The sequence below is a fragment of the Empidonax traillii genome, unplaced genomic scaffold (genome assembly GCF_003031625.1).
Source record: "Empidonax traillii isolate 1590-97213 ecotype Southwest subspecies unplaced genomic scaffold, ASM303162v1 scaffold725:size316836, whole genome shotgun sequence".
In the NCBI taxonomy this organism is placed as follows: Eukaryota; Metazoa; Chordata; class Aves; order Passeriformes; family Tyrannidae; genus Empidonax; species Empidonax traillii.
In genome coordinates, this window is record NW_020955918.1 from 252828 (window position 1) to 273066 (window position 20239).

Below are 20239 nucleotides of genomic sequence, written 5' to 3' on the forward strand. Positions count from 1 at the left end.
GAGTAAAAGAAACATGGTATCCATTAAGTGAGTGCTCTCTTACTGACCATTAGGAATCCAATGGTTTAGAGACAGAACAATCCAAAGTCCACATTTCTTTAATATCCAGTATTTTAATTACTCCAAAACGGACAACAATGGAATCAGTTACTCCTGAAGAAACCTTTCTGCAGACTTACATGGGTGATTTAAGCATTCCCTGGTGCTGCATGTATGCTCCCAGCCCTGCAATACCATGACAGCTACACTGTCCTCTTGTGCAGATTTAAGTTGGGTCACAGGTACCTATTCCTATCCCAGAGGGTTCACAGGCTGAGCCAGTGAAGACCAGTCATCTTAGACAGCTTGCAGGAGTTAAACCTCTGCTTTCTTTCTGGACTTCTTAGTAAACCAAACAGGTTTCTCTATCAGGAACGCTATTTGAGAGAACAATGTTTTATCAGCACTTGCATAGTGCCAACAATGTAGGTGTTTGAGTAGTGGCTGGAAAGATTTCTCATGTTTGCAGTCTTGTTCTCTCTCACATGACAGAACATAAGTTGTTCAGCACTTTTTAGCCAAAACTGGATAGGTCTTACAGAGATAAAAGTTTAATGCAAAGACACGGCTTATTATGGGTCCTTTGAGATAAGTGAAAGGAAACAACTGAAACAGAAAAGAAAAAATATTCCAGAGTAAGCATGAAAATAGAAGGTTAAATCAAACCTAGAATGGTCACCAGTAATTTTCATTACAAAGCAACAAATATGACAAGAGTAGGATCATGAACTATTTATTTGATAACAATGATGTTCTCAGGATGAGTCCACTTGGGAGAAGTGTCCCTTTTCACCTGGACAAACCCCTTCAAGTTGCTGCTCTGAGGTAGATTCCCAGCCTTTTTGCCCCATTCCTTGTTAGTATGTCCTATGCAGGACAGGAAAGCATTGTCATAAGATCAACTGGTTTTCCAGCTGTTTTAATTTGTGGACCCTATGGATTTGCATGAAGAGAAGTATACCAGAATTAAACCTACTCACAGCAGGAGTACCTTGTTGGTCATTTTACAAGGCCTTCTCAGTCCACAGACTCCCAGAGCTCCATGAATCACAGACTGAAGAAAAATACTATTGACTTGTGTTGGTGATAAGGAGTTTCCCTGAGTCACTTGTTGAAACTTGGGATGATCCTAGAGTAGTGTTTTTCTCTAAGAAACTACAGAATTTGACCTGGCAGAATACTCTCTTGAAATGTATTAGGGAAGATAATTATTTTCTTTATTTGGAGTTTTAAATAGTCTTTTTTATATTTTAAAAAGTAACTATATAAATATATACAAGGCAAGTTTCCAAAGTAAGGGCAGTGCAAGGTGCTTGTAAAGAACCAAAGAATTTTAATCTACCTGAGCAATAGCTTTCCCATAACATCACCTCATCCTCACAGCAAGGAATACACTCTGCAAAGAGAATGGAGCCTGTTGTTCCACATAGAGACATCCCCATAAATCTCAAGTCTGTTGCCATAAGTTATTTTAAAAAAAAGCAATGTTCTCCTTTGTACCTCAACTATGGTAGAAGCAGCTAGGACTATGGAATGTCATGAACATGATTTTAATCTCAGTTGTATTATTATTTATTTACACTGTTGTAAATGAGATCAAAATCATGTTCTCTTCCCTTTTAGCCTACAGCAGTTCAGTTTTACAGCTTTATCTAAACTTCCAGGTGTCAAACTCAACTCTGGTCATATTTTTTAATGCATCTGGTATGAGAATGGGGACTTTCTGAAGTTCAAGATTTGCATTTACTCAATAGCTTTCAACTGAACTCACTGAAAGTTACACCAAGCAATATTAGGCACTGGTCACTTTTTAATCTTGTCTCAGTGTATCTCTGAAACACTAATTGCTTGTTTTCATCAGTTCTCAGTTATTAGTTTTTAATTCTAAAATTACTTTAAAGCACTCTAATGTAATGTTTTCAGCAGAGGCAGAATACAGAGTACTTCTGTAATGTTTTCTAACATGGGAATAATATTATTGTAATGACACTGGCTCCTTCTTTGTGATTTTAAGCCTAGAATTGGAATTTGAACCACTAACATACAGCTGTCATTTTACCATTTAACTTCACCATGCTAGTTATCCCTGACTCAGTTTTTTGGTAAAGCACCAACTCTGAACAAGAAACCAACTAGCAAACATTGCCCTCAGCCAAATTCAAGCTCCAAAATTCCACCAGAAGGGGAAAAGGAACATTGAAATGCACAGACATAATGCAAAAACTATCAGACAAGAAAGGCCATCTGAGAAATGCACACTTTTTTTTGTGTACAAAATGAAGTTGTGGTAGGACATTGTCTGAAAAGGGAAAGCACAGATGACACTGTTCTTCTTTGAAAGCTTTTTTTAAGAGCAGCCAGGCAGTACAAGCAGGATAGCAGGAAGAAGGGCTTAAAGTGTTTAGAAAGCATGTTTAGTAAGGCCACTCTGTTTTGCACTGCCTATCTGTGTATCTCCTGGGGGGTTTGATACTGCAGTGGCCAAAGGAATTAGGCAGCTTTCACGGATGGCCCACCTGCATTCAACTTCCCTCGTATTTCATTATCCCATTCCACTGCAGGTACCTGTCAGCGCAGGTGGGACTCAAGGGTTCCAGCAGATGAAAGCTGAAAGGTTCTGAGCTCTGCCTGTCAGCTGGTGTTATCAGCTACCCCTCTAACACAAGGGCAGAGGAAGGGAGAGTATTTACAAAACATCATCTTCTTAGAGCACACAGCTGAGTGACCCCAGCAGCATCCCAGCAAGGGCTGCTCCAGGAGCACTGCTATAGGCAGGGGAGGCAAGGTCCTCTAAGGGCACCCTACCAGGGTGACAGCCTGGGTCACATTTTAAGTATAATCACATGATTGCAGGTGTGCAAAAACATAACAAGGAAGCATTAGCAGCCCAGTGCTGTGCATCTGGAAACCACTTGATCTCTTGCCAAGTGCTACCTTTAAGCGATAGCTGGGAAATAAGACCAAAGGTACTCTGAATTCCTTTCACTCCTTCATGAATATATGTAAGGCAAATGCATTACTGGGCTGGCCCTACAGACTCCTCAGAGTAACTTCGCTGTGTTAGGGCATCTGGGCAGGCAAGGCATAAGGAAAGACTACATCCAGAGAAGGTAGTAATTGTGCCATGCTTTAAATTGCCATGCCAGCCCCTAAAAAAAGGATGGTTTAGAGTAATTTGCCATTGGGCAACGGCATGCATGAATACTCCTGTCATAAGGAATCACAAGTTTTACTAGCAAATCTTGCTGTATTACCTGCTATTCCAGTGGAAAGGTGGTTGACTTTATGATTGAAAAAAAGTGATTTTCCTTGGAAAAATCCAGTAAAACAAATTGTACGTTAACATAAAACCAGATTCTTTTCCCCCAGAGAAACCTGTATCTAGAGAATTCCAACACATAAGTGAGCGTGAATAGAGACATAGCCAGCCACGGCTGAACTGCTGAGACTTCTGAAACTCAGTATGAACACCTACTTATTTACAGGGCTGGCTTAAGTACCAAGGCTCAGATTCAATTATGAGATATACATGTGTCAAGCAGGTGAGACAAAGTCTCAGAAAAGGGGAAGAAAGGTGAGGCAAAGTCCAAGAAGAGGGGAAAACAGAAAGACAATTCTGCAAAGAATGGGACGGGAATAAGAAGCCAGGGACAGATATGGGAAAGGTGCAGACCCAGTTCATCAGTCTTTCTGATCCTTCTAGCACATGAAGAACTGGACCTCTATGTGTCACAAAACCAAAAGCATGCCAGGACACAGTTAGCATGGGTAGAATTTCAAGTAAGTCATGGATAAATGGGAGTTATGTCCCAGACATAGTGTCATCAGGTACAAACAAGGGACATTAGGGGTGTTAATGGAATTTGCAGATTGCTGTCCTCAGGTCAGCACCACAAACCCAGTTCAGCTAGTTAATGATTAGAAATTACTGCCTCCAGGTGGCTGCCCTATCTCATCTGTAGCCTGGGATACATGTATTGGTGGTTTCAGGGCAGCTCCAACTGGATGAGCACATGTAAACCAGGTCCCATGCCATCTCAGTGATTTGTCGACCCTTCCTATGAAAGCATTGACAGACCCCACATTGGCCCTTTTGCCTCTCCTTCCCAAAAACGTTTCTGCGGGGGAGGAGAACGAGTTTCAGATTACAGAAGGAACAGAATTACAAAAATACAGAAACTAGAGTGATCAGGTAGTAAAATCCCTACAGTAAATACTCTACCATTATACATTACTCTAGTACGGTAAGACTACCATGGTTTCTAAATCTAAAGCTTAAAGAATTACATAGACACATTAGCAGTCTTTTACTTACATCTATTAGCAAACTGTAATAACCAAATACAAAGAGATATAATGGAGTGGCATGTAAACAATCCTTTATCGTTTTTATCAATTAATCATTCATCAAGTAACTTACCACAGTTATAGCATCATTCAGCAAAGACTCTCCAAACACTAGGATGTAAAGTTGCTCATTGACATGAATGTTTTCAAAGACAGCTAACACCGCCACAGGATCCACAGCTGAAATGAGGCTGCCAAAGAGCAAATTCTGCAGCAACGTGATATCAGTCAAACCAAATGCACTGATCTGGCAAATTCCATAAAGGGAAATTCCAATGCCGATGGCATTCCAGAGTGTACCCACCACAGCATACCAGAATATGGTACCAAAGTTCTCAAAGAAAAGACGAGTTGGCATAAAATATCCAGCGTCGAGTACAATGGGTGGCAAAAGATACAAGAAAAACACATCACTGTTCATTACAGGTGGGGACTTCTCCTCTGCTCCAAAAATAATCCCACCAAGAAGCAATCCAACCAGAATAAGGAGACAGCTTTCAGGTACTATGGAGGGCAACTTGTGATAGAGATGAAAGCCTTCAAAGGAAAGTTAAACACAAGAAAGGGAAATGGTTATTTGTAGAGAATCCGTAAGATTATTCTGGATTCTATTATCTTAGTTTCTATAGAAAACTAACAGCAATCACAAGCCAAATTCCATTTTCTTTGCAAAGACTATACTGGACAACCACAACAGGTCAAGGCAAGTGTGTGGGCTAGCACAGCAACAAATTAATAGCTGGACATTCAACTTAACAGCTAGGCTGGGTAGAGCAACTGAGTGCAACGGTTCTCTGTGAAACTGTAGGGGTTTTTACAATGTGGAATGCTCCAGAAACACAGTCAAAACACTTCTCAAGGGCAAATTGGACTAGACCGAGGGAAAAAATCATACTAACCTCTCCTTTATCCCTGGACAGCTTCACAAAGGAGTTTAAGGAGTACATTAAATTAGTTTTGAGAAATCTTTTAGAGTCAAAGCTAACAAGGGGAACTAGCACATGTGACCTACACCCAGTCACCCATGGTCGCTTCCTCCGCAACCATGAGAAAGTATTTACAGAAATAATTATTATTTTTGGTGGAGCCTTGAAATTAATTTCACAAGAAGCAACATTTTCCATAAAGTGACAGCAAATTGTAGCCTGTATTATTATGTTAATTCTTCTGTATTAAATCAAGTATCAGTGTTGGGATTCTCCCATCAAAATCTGTGCTAAGTACTGAAAAATTAATTAAAAAAAGATTCTGAATGAGTACCTAATGATTGCACATTCCTTAACCTACTAAAACTCTCAAAGCCATGCAGTTTTGACTTAAAGATTCCAATTACTTGTAGAAGTTGACTGTTCTAAGGATACTTTTGGTAATGAATGGGAAAAGTTTTGAAGAAACTTATTCTGGCCAATCTAATGGAACGATCAACCTTATGCACCAAGGTCACATTCCAGGTCCCAGTGATGCCAATCTTTTCCAGACTCCTCCTTATCTATATTTGGCCCACATAATTACATAGAAATCTATCCACACCCACAAGATCCCACAATTCCTGTCTAACTAAAAAGCATTTAAATTATTTTAAATGAGAGCTGCACGGAAACACTGGGTGTGGTAATAACGGGCGTCTATTTCAGTAAAACTATTTCAGTAAAAATCACACCTGTAGTCGAAACAGTTAAACTAATGTAATGTTGGCATAGTTTACATCCAGGTTCCTAATTTCAGGCTTCTGTATCTTTTAACACCTATTTTGTTAACTCCCTTCTCACCATGGATTTTTTCTAGGTAAAAGAAAAAGCCTGAACTTATACTTAGGAAAACCAAATGGTTAAGAAGGAGCAAGGGACAGCTGTTTTAATCTACTGACTTTTTACTTACATATTCTATAACTATTAAATCTATTTTTAAAAGCAAGCAGCTCAAGATGCATTTTTATTTCCTTTCTGGATGAACACAGACTGCTTTAAATAATTAGAAACACAGCCTATGTGACTCGTTAGAAGGTCTTCCAAATTCACTGTCATTCTTTAAAACCAGAATCACCAATATCCTATACTGGCAGAACAGGTAATGATCCTGGAAAAAAAACAAGAATTCGTGGTTGGAGACCTGACTCTTCAGCTTTCAGCCATTTCCACACAAACATTTTATGATTTATCTTAGTTTCTGCACTGGCAGAACACCAACATTTCCAATACAGTGATCACAAAGTTTCCCCTGAGTGAATAGGTTTTGCTAAAAGTTTTTTAAACCTTCAGGACTAAATTTTACATCATTTTTCGATATAAATTCAAGAGGAGAGAATTTTTGTAAATGCAGCTTTTAAGTGAAAAAAAAAAAATCCTAGACAGTTGTAATGCAAGGGCGATGAAATGTCTACTATGACTATAAAAATAAAAATCTTTTATTTTCTTCTTTATAAGTCACTCCGGAAAGCTCATACCCTCCCAGAGACTTAAGACTCCATCCTGAAAGGTAATGGAAAGGCTCCCACTAAATTAAATATGCTTTTTCTTCATGTAAACAGCAACAAAACTCCTGAAAGACTTCCTGCCTACATGCAAATGCATATTGTTCCTGATATAAGCTAAGAGCTAGGATCCAGTGCATACCAAGTCATGTGCAGGTGTCCTGCAGGATGAGGGACATCTTCCCTTCCCTGACAGATCCACAGCCGCAGGGTCAGGAGCAAACTGGGAGCAGATTCCCTGCAGTACAGGAATTTGTGCTGAATGCAGGACTACAACTACTTTCTTCTCATCTGACCCTGTTCCTAGGCTCCAGACTATGCAGTGACCCAACTTCAACAGCAGTAAACATATTTCACATATCATGGCAAAAATGGCACTAGGACACTTGCCTGAAGTGCAAGTTTAAAGCCAAAAGTCCTTAGGTTTGCAGCTTTTTTTGTGAATTACAGTGCTTTCCGATGCTGGAAATGCCACTGAAATGAGTATCTCTGAACAGTATAAACCTTTTTTCAGGAGAGCAGGGTTGAAAGGATATCAGCTCAGTTCCCAGATGAAACACTTGTGCATTTGTGATTAAACATAATGAGAATCTGAATCAGTTACACAATATTTTGTAGTTTTAATAGTACAAAAATTAAGCAAAACTGAGGGGTAAGTAGACTAGCTTAGAGACTCTAACATTCTACAGGTGCAATGGGTCCCACCTAATATACTCATCAGTATGTGAGTAACATAGCTCTATGGTATTAACACACAAGAAATAAGTAGAGGCAGTAAGAAAATAATTCCATTCAAGGGAATTTATAAGATTTCAAAATGTGCAGTTGTTCTACGCTGGAATAAAAAGCACCATGTTTCTAATGTCTTTATGAAAATGTACCTTGTAAAAATGTTTAAGTTCTGCTTGACAACTTCAGGATTTCCTCTCTTATACTTTCTTTCTTGCTCCCTCTGAACCAAGCCTACAGCATCATGATCACAACCAGGATCAGAGAAACCTCTCAGGTAAATCCCCTATAAAAATTAGCAAATGCTGGAACATTTCAGCTCTGGTGAAACTGCGCTTCTGGGAAAACATATTTGTTTAAAGACTCATAAGCAGTTGCTGCAGTTGAGTTTCTTTGGGATCCTTCAGACACTGAGAGAGCTGCTATTACAAGTGACCCTATCTTCTTAGCTCCTCACAGCTGAAAAGACCTGAGGGCTCTGTTCATAAAGGTTTGCTACTCGGCTGTGCCAAGCGTAAGCATTCAGCGCCTAGCCCCAGAAAGGAATTTGCGATGCCAGATTAAGCACCAAGGTTTCCTGGGCAGCGCGGGAATCTCAAGGTGGATTTCACTCTGCCTGGCATGACAGGGGCAAGATGCCTGTGCTGCACAGCAGGAAATTATGGGGACAGGAATGCACCAGAGAGCCTCCTCTCTTACAGGGCCGCTGTCAGGGCTACAGGCAGTGAGACAGGCTGGAAAACCCCTCACCGTCCCTTTGAATTGAGACACATGGCCCAATCCCAGTAACCAAGTAGGATGGCAGAGCAACATTTCTGTGTCTTGGTGGTTCAAGAACTGCTCATCTGCGCTACCTTCAACAGAGAAGAAGGCACAAGTTAGCGAAAATTTGATGTGGAATGTGACTTAGGAACGATGGGAGCCTGACCTGGGAAGGTTTACCTAATGCACTCACTGGATTAGGAAGCAGAGACAGAGCTCCAGGAGCAAGAACTGGATGTTCCTAATTCCAGTCCCAGAGTCAGGGTGCCTGCAGATAGGTGTGGCGAAGCTGAGCACTGCCACACCTAGGGCCACTCCTGGATCTGGCCCTCATTGCTCTGCGCACGCACACTGACAACAGCATGCCCTAGATTAGCCACATTTGCTTTCGTTTGGTGTTAACTAAAGGGATTTTAAAATTATATGCATTTTTCTTCACCTCTACTGTTTACTTGCTTATTTACTGCAATCAGACTGGAAAATTAAAGTAGTCAGGAATATTTTAATTTTTTTTTTTTAACTTTTTAGATGCCTATGCACCAGCAAAATATCATGATAGTCAGAATGTACAGTTCTACAGAATATTATTGTGTCTGTATTGTGTTTACATGTTTCAAAGGGCTTCCTGGTAATCTTTAATAAAACAGAAACTTTTTCACTAGTTTTAGCTTGTTCAAGAGTTCTTGCTATATCTAAACTCAGAAGTCAGAGCAGTTTTACAGTGCTCAACTGGCTCAGATAGTTTTTCACCAAACTCCCTATTTTCTGGTTATTACAGTTCATCATATACTTGAGTGGATCACATTTGAACTCTTTCCTGATTCTACAATCACATAAATGCATACTCAAGACTAAGCATGCATCTTTAATGCATTAAGATACATGCATCAGAATGCATGCATGCTTAATGGATGCAACACACTGTATTTCTGCGGAACTAATGATACCATAGCAAGTTGCTTGGGGAGAGACTTAGGCCCCCAACTACAACGCTAGCCGTGTCAGGAGGTGAGTACAAATTTTTGGGTTTGTAGAATCCTAATTATCTGATCGTTAACGAGAATGTGACACAGTCTATTTAAATGTCACAAGCAGAAGTTAAAAGTTTTAACTTTGATAAAACTGTTTCATCAAAATCAACACGATCATAGTTTCTTATGGAAATCTCTGTTGCAAAATCAGAGTTCTGAATCAAACAACTGCAGGGTAAGTAAACTTATTCATTTTGTTCCCACACCTTTATTCCTTACATTATCTTCTAGGTACGAAGATAAAAAGTTCATCATTTGTAGAGACTTGCTGGACCTTCAATAGCTGCCTAGCACACCATTATCTAACATTCCTTAGATTAATATGCTGTATTCATTACTCTGTTTGGGACATAGAAATCTAATTTAAAACACAATATAGAAGCTGCACAAAACTCAGTGAAACTATGCAATACAAATGTTTTCCACAGGAGGGAAGAGGCGGCCTTCCTTACTCATACAGTGCCGTCTTTCTTGTCTTTCTCAGGACATAAGTGAATGGTGGGAAAGAAGAGTAAGGAGGAGGCTTACTCTACCCTCATTAATATTTGCTTCCATCGATCTGTTGTTCTGTTCTGAGACTGTCATTACACCCTGCGTTATTTTAAGAAAAAGCAGACCATGCTCAAATGACAGCAGGGCGATCAAGGAAAAGTCAGTCACGCACCGGGTGAACTCCGGGATTTACGGTCCTCATAGCCCGGGGTTCACCAGGCGCTGCAGAGGGCCGGAGGTAATCTCTTCTCCTCCGCACCTTCCCTAACCGAGAGAACCCCGACTTCAGCCAGCTAAATCCCGTCCGGGAATCCCGCTCCGCGGAGGAGCATCGGTGTCCCTCCGGCAGCCCCCGCGCCCCCCGCCGCCGGGCACAGACCGCGCCAGCCCCGCTGTCCGCGGCGGCCCCGGGGACGGGCGGCCCGGGCGGGGACGGGCAGGGATGGAGGGAGGGTCGCCCCACGGCCCCGCTCACCGATCTTGGCGAGGGAGGCCAGCAGGATCCAGAGGGTGATCTCGAAGGGGATTTGCACGTGGGGATAGTCCAGGGTGAAGACGTGGAGTCGCGTCTCCTCGAAAGCGGTGCCGCTGGGGCTCGGAGGGGTGCCGGTGCCCATCGCCGCGGCGCCGGGCAGCAGCCCTTCCGAGGTGGCCCGCGCCTCCGCCGCCCCGGCCGCCAGCGCCGCCAGCACCGGCACCAGCACCGGCACGGGCACCGGCCGCAGGGGCGCGGCAGGGCGCGGGGGGCCGCGGCTGCCCATGGCGTCCCCGCTCCCGCTGCCCTACAGCCCCGCGCCGGCCGCCGCCACCATCGCCGCCGCCGCGGGCACCTGCCGCCGCCGCGGCCCCGCCGGCCCCGCCTCCTCCCCGGTGACTGGGCGAGTCCCGGCCCGGCGCCGTCGGCCGCCCGCGGCGCCCCGCTCCCCCCCGGCCGCCCCCGGGGCCGCCCCCGCGGGGCCAAGCCGTGGGCTGGCCCCGCCGCAGCCGCCCGGCCGCCGCCCCCGCCGCCTCCGGGGCCGGCCGGGCGCTGTCAGCCGCGGGGAGCGCCCGGGCGGGGGCCGCTCCCGGGTCCCGGGTCCCAGTCGCCGCCAGGTGCTGCGGCGTGAGCGGGGCTCAGGCACCCGGGCACCAGCTCCTGCCCCCCAGTACTTGCTGGGATGAACGGGGCTGCGCAGGTGTAGGCAGAGCTGGGGGGTCGTCCTTTAACTGTAGAATTATCTAAGAGAGATGTGTATGCAGTCATATAAATACAAGTACATATATGTATGTGTATTTGTATATAAACTAATTTAAAGTGTTAACACACTCTGTATGTATATATACGCCTATAAATAAATATAGTCTCTACATGCATGTATTTAAAAGCAATTTAGATTAGAGACTTTATGCGCGTACATCTATATGCATACGTGTAAATGTGTGTATGCATATGAATGTATGTATATATATTTAATAAAGTAATTTTTACATATATATGTATGTGTATGTATATACATACCTATGCTGCCATTACCAAAAATAGAATAGGTGCTTCTACCAATATGTGATAGAAACCATCCTGTTCCCACTGATTAGGAGCAAAATTCTGTTAATGTGGAGAGTTAAAAGAACACACTCTCTATACATATATGTATGTAGGCTCATGTATATGTATGTTATAAAATACATATTTATGGTATACTATATAATTATATAGTATATTATATATTTAATATATAAAATTATATATGATATATTAAATATATGTTTCCACCTATCAAGCATGTGATAGGTACAATCCTGTTACTGTCAACGGGTAGATTTTCATACTTTTAATTCAGAGAGTTAAAATCACACTGTATAAACATATGTGATTGCTTATACGTATATATAAATATATGACTGATCAAATAATTACATGTGCAAGTGTGTGTTGCAAATGTTGAACATGAGATTGGCAAAATCCTGTTCCTGAAGGCATTGGGATCTGATTCCATTAGATACTGCTGAGCACTAGCTTTCTGTATTTCCTGAAATAATGGAATCTCACCCATGATTTACTCATGACTTCATCACTTATGAGTAAGACAGTATTCCAAAGCTCAAACTCATAAAATCTTTAGAGCACACTGTTCTGCATGCCTCTATAGCAAAGCGTGTCTTTCATGAATTCCAATAAAACTAAAGCAGGAAGTAAGGGTTCTCCTTTTTTTTCCCTGATTTATCAGTGGATACTGTTTCTCTAAGGTGTTAAAACTCAGAATCAATTACCTGAATACCTGTAGTTGTCACTTAACCCCCAGAACCTGAAAAGAGGGCACTAAGCCTATTGATTTTCATGACATAACATTAATAACAATTGTTCTTTATTTTATCTACAATTCAGCAAAGAAAACATGTTCTAATATCAATAATGTATACACCGTCTAACCCTCTAGCTGTATATCTTCATATCTTCTTTTATTTGTTATAGTAGATTCTCTGAAATAAGAGGAACAGATAAATATTGCCAATTCTGAGGACATTACATTTATATGGAAAAGGAATTAAAAAAAAAAAAAAAAAAAAAAGCTTGCTCTTTTCTGAATCTCCTAGTTCCTGTCAGACCATCCGTAAGAAAAGAAGTCTAACCCTCAGGTGAGGGAGATAGCATTATCTTTCACATGCAAATCAGATTATAAATCATAAATTTAATTCAGTCTAAAATCATAAGATCTGTAATTGTACATGTATGTCACATTTTATGACCTTTCCTGCAGATGAAGAAAACCTTTCTGAAAAATCTGGTTATGAAAGTGACAATACCCGTTCTCCTAGGAACAGTGTTACAGATCCCTTCTAGTTATCTACATTATCTCACTGGACCGAGACTAATCCTCAGTAATGTCAGTGAAAAAGTATTGGCAAGAGCAAACTGGCCAAAGCTGTTGCAAGTGGTGGATTCACCATTCCTGGAGGTTTTTAAGATGAGACTGGATGTGGCACTTGGAGCCATGGTTTAGTAACCACAGTGATGTTGGATCAAGGGTTGGACTTGATGATCTCGGAGGTCTTTTACAACTCAGTTGATTCTATGTTTCTATGATCTATGCTGGAATTCTTATGCCCATTCAACAGTCAAAGCCAAAATAAGTCACAGGGCAGGGAATTGGACCGTTGTCTAACAGCTCTGCGAGTGCAGCAGCCACCAGATCAGCATTTGGAAATTGTGAAAAACTGGCTGAGAATTTCACTTTGCCAGAAGAGGGGAAGGAAGACTTTAGGTGGAGAAAGGTTAGGCATACAAAAGTGGAGGAAGGTTCCTTCTCACAGAGAATGTTCTTCATTGCTGCCCTTTTCATTACAGGAAGCGAGGGTTTACAGAGCAGGCTGCTACATACTGGCAGAGACAGTTGCTTCAGCACCCAGGTCATGCCCTTACAGTCACAAGGTTTCTCCCACGCATGGGAAAATGGACCCTTCCTCAGGGCACCATCCACACATTTGCCATTATTTGTCCTCTTACCTCCTCTCCAAAAATAAAAGGCCACACTCAACAGAAATCATTCTAGCTCTGACATTGTTGTGGGTCTTGGTACTAGGCTAACTCTCTTTTTATACTATGAAAATGAGAAGTTGGCAAATGGAAAGAAAAACAAAATGATGGAAAGATGTCACTAATCCTGAGGCTGGTGACTTACATGCCAGTAATAAAAAGGGAAATAATACATTGACACATACCCCAAAACACTGGAAGAGTGAAGAAAATGGGAGTTTAGATTAATTATAAGAGCTGATACTGTCTATTATTACACCAAAATAATGTATTTTATGGACGGATTGTATAGATGAGAATATCCACTATTTGAATAGGAATTGCCTTTACAGGATAGCACAGTACAGCAGGGAAGCAAACCCTATTTGACTTCGGAGCTAGTAGAAACAGATGCAGTGAAGCTCAGCACAGTATAAGGTGGTGAAAGTCTTAAAAAGATTCTCTTATTGTTTGCAGCACATGCTATTTTTTTCACTGCCACCAGACCTGTGCAGCTGGTCCCACAGATGCTGAGGGGTTTCATCACCAGTGAAAGGTCTTTAAATCTGAGAGATTTGCCTGAGATAGCAGAATGGGGTACAATATTCCCATTATCTCTGCTTCACTCAGGCCGTATGAGACGACAGCAGCAGCTTCACTCCCCTCCACTGCCCTCCACTGCCCCTCGCACTCTGCCCAGCCCTGCAGGTATCTGCACAAAAAGTAGTTCCACCTGAAGCCATGATCAGAGACATCGCCATATGTAGAAAAATATTCCTGAGCCTCAACGCTGTCCGAGGAGGGGAGGGAGGGGGGTCCCCTCCGCCAGGGAGAGCTATAGAGGAGACGTGAAGGTGTGTTCCTGGCGCCGCGGTGTCTCGTCATGGCTCTGCCCCTGACAACTCAATGCATCTGCTCCCACTTCAGAACAATTTTCTGTCGGGTCGCTCCGCACCATTTCAATGACAGCACAAACAGAAAGCACGTACGCCGTACTTGCCTGATGGCAACTGATCCATAGAGGACCTTCCCGCAATGCCCCCACCGCTGCCTCCCTGCTCGCACTGTGCCGTGCCATCTGCTGCCGCACTACTTTCATCTCCCTAATTCTGCTCGCAGGCATTGTCTGTTTTACCAGACACAGTGCTAACAGCCTTTCACGTGACAAAGTGCGTGCTATTTTATACATCAGGATGCTAATTCACATGATTCAGTTTGTTTATCTTTTAATCCATTTATTGATTACTACTGGAAATTGCTGCCAGAGCAAGGGACTGCTCAGGGTACCCACAGTGTGCTGCTTGGGAAAGAGAGGCATTGACAGTCAGACCACACAGGTTTGCAATAGCTCAGGTGGTTCATACAGGTGTTATGACAGTTTAGTTTTACTTTTGCAGTAGCAGACAGTGGGACTTCCTCATTGTAGGCATGACGTTGAGTTACAGGGTTCTACGTTGTCTGTGATTATTAATCCAGCTTTGTCTTTACAGTAGGAAAGACCTATCTTTATTGCTATTATAAAAAAAAAATTCACAATGAAAAGAAAAAGGTAATTTGAACAAATAAGAATTTTCACTGTATCATAAATTTAGCTCCATTTTTTAAAGATTCCCTAAAAATAATGAGATCATATTTTCGTGCTTGATTTTCTGACTTGTCTTTGATATAAAGGAAACATTTCTGGAAAATGTTACTGTGATTATTTCAATAACTAGATCTCCTGTGAGCAATATAATAGGTGTTCTCTAGTAAATATGATCAAATAAATTAAAATGGTTAGGGGAAATTCGTAAATATATTAATAAATATTTGTCCATCATTTTCATTGCTGTTCTACTTTGGCAGACATTTCCAAGAAAAGTTATAGTGTATTACTGATATTTTATTTTCGTGGAAATTAACACTCTGCAGAGGAGCTTACTCTTGCATACTTCTTAAATTTTCCCTAACACAGTTCATGTAGCAGTATTGTAAAATCTGTGTTCCTGGTTCAGAAGAAAAGTATAAATTTCACCATTCTTCCTAGTCACTTAACTAAAACAGCCAAAGATTTTCTCCAGTTTTCCCCAAAAGTGTAGCACAGGGGATTTAAATACAGACCACCTTGCTGAAATACATTAGAATGTTACTAAAATAAATTTGTTAAAAATTCTAGCATTTGCATTAGAACAAGGGAATAAGTTTTCAGGCTACATCAGGTAAAGAGGTGGTATGTCTTGAATCTGCAGCTGTATGGGAATGAAAGTAACACAAGGAAAACCTCTGCCTGTAGTACATGCAACCAGGATGTTCGAAGAGTTAAGTGAAAACAGACACCTAAGAGGTGACATAGATTTTTTTTTTTTTAAATTATTTTGAAGTAGTCTCAGTGGAGATTTAAGGATTATAAAATACAAACAAGCTTGACTGAGAGTTTTTGATTTGGGAGGGGAGCTGGTCACTCATCTACATTTATTATGTTAACACACATTTCTCAAAATCTCTTCCATTAGGGGTTAGACTGTATTTATGAGGGCTATGTCACAGAACCTTGGCTGTATAACTCTGTCTCTAAATCCATTAATTAGTGAATGAATATCTCAGCTATAGAGTGATTTATTATCTGAAATCAATAGTCCATTGAGGATGTGTTTTTCCACAGCCTTTTTCAGGACTGCTTAGCAACTGTTCCCATAAACCAGGTCCACCAGAGGCATTATACCTTCCTCATATGGGCACTTTAATGGCAGCAATTTAGCTGTGCAGGTCTGAACTTTGGTAAGCCGTTTTAAGAGCCTTGCAATGTTAACTGTTGTGTCTGCACAAACTGTTTTTTTCAGTTGGAAAGAGTTGAGAAAGGGCGCAGGTACCAACAGCCTAATATTCCAGGATTCAAGGAGTGACAGATGCAGCAGTTGCCTGGCTGTAGATGTGGAACGGGAGGGAAGGAGCATAGCTATTTTTTTAATCTTCAAAAGCAGCCCCAAAAATGAAGTGCTGAATTCAGACTGATGAATTCTGCTTTTCTGGGTTTTTCCTAGACCTCACTCAGCAGCTGCTGCTGCACAGCACCAGTCAAAGTTATTCCAGCATGAAGCCCTAAGGGAGTAATGTATTGCTGCTTCTGTGGATTATAGATAACCACCTCCCCAAAGCCAGAGCTAATCTGTGTATTAGAGTAATAGCACCCATGTGAACACTCTCCCAAAGACTTCTCCTAAGGCCTTCCCCAGCCAGCAGGTGTGTGTACACAGGCACTCTGCTCACCATGAGTAAGCATCTCTAGCGGGTTCAGCCAGGCCTTTTGTGCCTCCTATGAAATAACAGAGAGGTTTTAGCAGCATTGCAGGGCATCAGAATTAATACCAAACCCAAGAACAAAAATCTGATGGTCCTACCATCAGCTAATGCAGGAGGACTAAGTGATTTGTGTATTTCCAGAGGGGTACTTATAACCCAGGAAGACTAATAACCTATGAAGGTAATTTTTGCTATTACTTGAAAGTAAAGTGCCTTTCTTCTGTTCATAAGACAGACAAAATCAAGAAGAGATGCCCAGATGTTTTTCCTTTCATTAGTTTTGTTTCAGGTGATCTGGTAAATTACGTTGTTGGGCACATTTGCTGGAAATCTAGAATTGGAGATGACAGACTCATCTCCCTCTCTAAAGGATTAGAACAATCTAATTGTTTAATAGGTAAGCAACATGTTTAATATTTAAACTGTAAATCCCCTCTTTAGCTCACTCTGCATCAGGACACTTAGTCATTGAATGATTTCTGAGGCTATGTCCCCATGCTGGCTGTCAAAAGTAGCCACTGTTCTCAAGCTTAGCACCTGTCACTGCCATGAATATAGAAATACTAATTTAAATGTTTAACTTCGGGGGCAAAAAAAGTTAATGACTAAAAGAATGCCTCCAGTTTCAGCCTTACAATGGCATCAACAACAATGAGAATTTTCCTTTGAAAACAGAGCTTGATAAGGTATGGTAGATATGATAAACATATTTTTTAATGCTTTACCGTGAGTTCAAGTGTTGGAGTTGGTGACTGAAGGGATTCCTTTAGTGCTGTAGCCCATATTTACACCAGTGGCAACCTTTGAAGCATAGAGGTTCAGCCTCTGTTTGCAAAGGGCAAGGTGAAGGCTGACCCAATCCTGCTAAGCTACATTTCCTACTTGCTCTTTGCTAGTAGATTAATAGCACAAGCGTGTTGAACAAGTGTTGTTTTCAAAATGCTGAGGGGTTGTGGATTTTTTCCCTGAAGAAAATTTCATTTAAAAATAAATGTTATAATGTTTCTCAAGTACTTCTGAAGCATACAAAAAATGTGTCCTAGCCATGCTCTCTATCACCTTATTCTCTGTTAAGCACAGCCTAATGTCTGTTTTCCCTCTCTGCAACATGAGCTGGTTTGTATAAACACAGTAGGTCACATTTAGGCCATTGATAAATGCTTTTCTTAGAGGACTAAGATCTTCAGCAGGAGTCTAGAAATGTCTCCTGGGATACCTTGCAGAATGTCATCCTGTAGCAGGGATGCAGGTCAGTTTATAACAGTAGCTCTAATTGTTGTACATATGTGGGTAGTACAGGGAGCTGTTCACCCCACAGCCCCTTTCTCATCTGCCTCTTGTTCCTGACACACTCTTGTCTCTCCTCTTTATCCCAAGAACCCATCTACAAAATACAAAAAATGAACCCTGTGCTTGCCCAGTCAGAACTGAGCAGCGCTGGTCTTCATTGCGCTACAGGGAACCATCCTTTATCAACTTTGGAAAAAACTAACTCAAATTCTTTACTGACTCTGTCTTGAGTGATGCTATAAATATTCCATTGAAGCCAAGAAAGTGTTCCTGACAGCTGAAGCAGAAGCAGTCCAAATATGATGAAGACGTTTTGTAATTTGAGTTGCACTGAAAGGTAGTTTGTGAATTGCTACAGTGGTCAGCCAAGGAATAAACTGTCTCTACACTAATACTGTGTGTGCAGGCGATGAAGAGTGACAATATTTATCTGGAAACAGAATTAACCTAGAATAGGTGTTATTTTTTTATACCCTGTGTGTAACTTTCTTTTAGAGTTCAGAAAGACACATTTCAAGAGCTGATGAATTCTTCTTTCTTTTCAGTGTCTTGAGTTTGTATTTTGCTTATCTTTCCTCAGTTTTCCTTATTTCTCTTAATCCACCCTATCCACTGAAGTTAATTAGCTATTGCTTTCATCTCTTATGTCACCGTATTTTCATTGGAGAAGGTAATAAACCTGTGCAGAATCTTTAACTGATGATCTCAAGCTGCCTGGCTTTATGACCAGTAGTCTGGTGTAAACATAGGTTTTCCACTTGACTTGGTGGAAGTTTGGTTTTAAATTTTACACAGAATGTTATTTATGGCTTGTTTTCAATAAAAATTAGTCCAGTTCATTGTTCCTATGATTAATGTGTAAAAATAAACCTTCCTCGCCTCTTCACATAATCTTGTCCATGGGAAAGTTAGCACAAAACAATCAGGTAAGAAATTAGAGAATATAATTCATTCATTCAAGAAGAAATATTGTTGGAAAGTCCACCCTTCCCACTGCTCCTTAAAGATGAAGTGTGTTTGGGAGAATATAGTCAGTGAAGCTGTGAAAGTTAAAAGAAAGGCTTTGATTTGAAGTCCCCTGTAGACACCATGAATTTAGAGTCAAAAGGACTAGAGCTGCTAAATTCTGCCTCTGCACTACAGAGATAAAGGGTACCACATTCAGCTGCATATGAAATACCCTCTAACCTACAGCCTGGATTTTAGCACTTCCTAAGTGGAACATCAGTATGTGAGGTTAACAGAGCAAAAAGCTACAGTGGTTAAAGCAAGCAGTAGTCAAGCATCAAATCCCTTTTTTTTCTAGAAAAAGGTTTCTCATGATCTCAGAGATTATATTATTGAAGCCCACGCCTTATGTAACATTTCAAAAGAGTGTAAAGAAAAATACACAGTATTTTCATTATCAGAGGTTACCAAATTTAAAAAAAATAATTAAAAGCAACAGCACGAATTGCTGATATTGTAAAACTTCTCAAAGAATATGATATGCCATTTTGTACTGGGAAGATGGATACAGGAGCTTTCAGGGGAACAAAAATGTGTATTCTTCATTGGAAATCTTTCAGATGAGTGGAAATTTTTAATGAACTAATGGTTTCTCACTGCTTTAGAAACAAACTGGACACACTGGCATAATGAGGAAGATGTCAGATTTTCTTTGAGTGAAATTACTTCAGTTAACTTTATCTGCATTTGATAAACATTTTAAATGCAAGATATACGTAACTTATACCAGTGAAAAGTATAAGTGATGAACCTTTTCAGTGTTCACAACCCTTTGGTGATCATCAGTATCACTTTGGCTATCACACTCTCTTTATCTATCTATATTCTGGGTTTGATTATACTGGAATGATAATAGTTTAGCAGAGAACTAATTTACTGCTTCTGCAACAACTAACAGCCAGCGTCTTTTCCTTTTATACATAGATATTTAATATCTATATCAATATATGTACACACACTCACACATACATGCACATATGGGTATAATTTTGTTTATATTTTATATATCTTCCATGTAATTAGCTCTGATACATAGTCCTATATTTGAAATTATTTTTCCTTTTCTTCATGAATGCAGATATTGCAACTAGAATCTGCTCCTGTATTTTTAAATCATTTCAGCTAGGCATAAATACGTAAATGTTAGAGTTCCCAACTTAATTATAAGCATCTGAAAGTTATAAAAAAAGCAGCAGGATTTGATCCCACAATTACATATGGGTATCAAAATGTGAACCTACCTTTTAATAAGAAAAAAGGCTACACAGGGAAGAAAACCAGCAAGCAAACACACAAACA

The 20239-nt window shown here is 40.9% G+C and overlaps 1 protein-coding gene and 1 long non-coding RNA gene across 2 annotated transcripts in view; one reads left to right on the forward strand and one right to left on the reverse strand.

Moving 5' to 3' along the window:
* SLC9A2 (solute carrier family 9 member A2) overlaps positions 1-10622 on the reverse strand; it is a 32501-nt gene extending 21879 nt beyond the window's left edge. The window contains exons 1-2 of the mRNA XM_027900422.1: positions 10346-10622; positions 4460-4923 (exon numbers count right to left, since the gene is read on the reverse strand). Coding sequence (XP_027756223.1) covers positions 4460-4923; positions 10346-10487 — 606 coding nt within the window. The 5' untranslated portion in view covers positions 10488-10622. The remainder of the gene's footprint in view (positions 1-4459; positions 4924-10345) is intronic.
* A 375-nt stretch (positions 10623-10997) lies between these two features.
* LOC114066038 lies at positions 10998-17607 on the forward strand. Its single transcript, XR_003573091.1, has 4 exons — positions 10998-11123; positions 12326-12486; positions 13196-13257; positions 16384-17607. It is a non-coding gene; the product is annotated as an uncharacterized LOC114066038 (long non-coding RNA).
* Positions 17608-20239: the final 2632 nt, after the last annotated feature.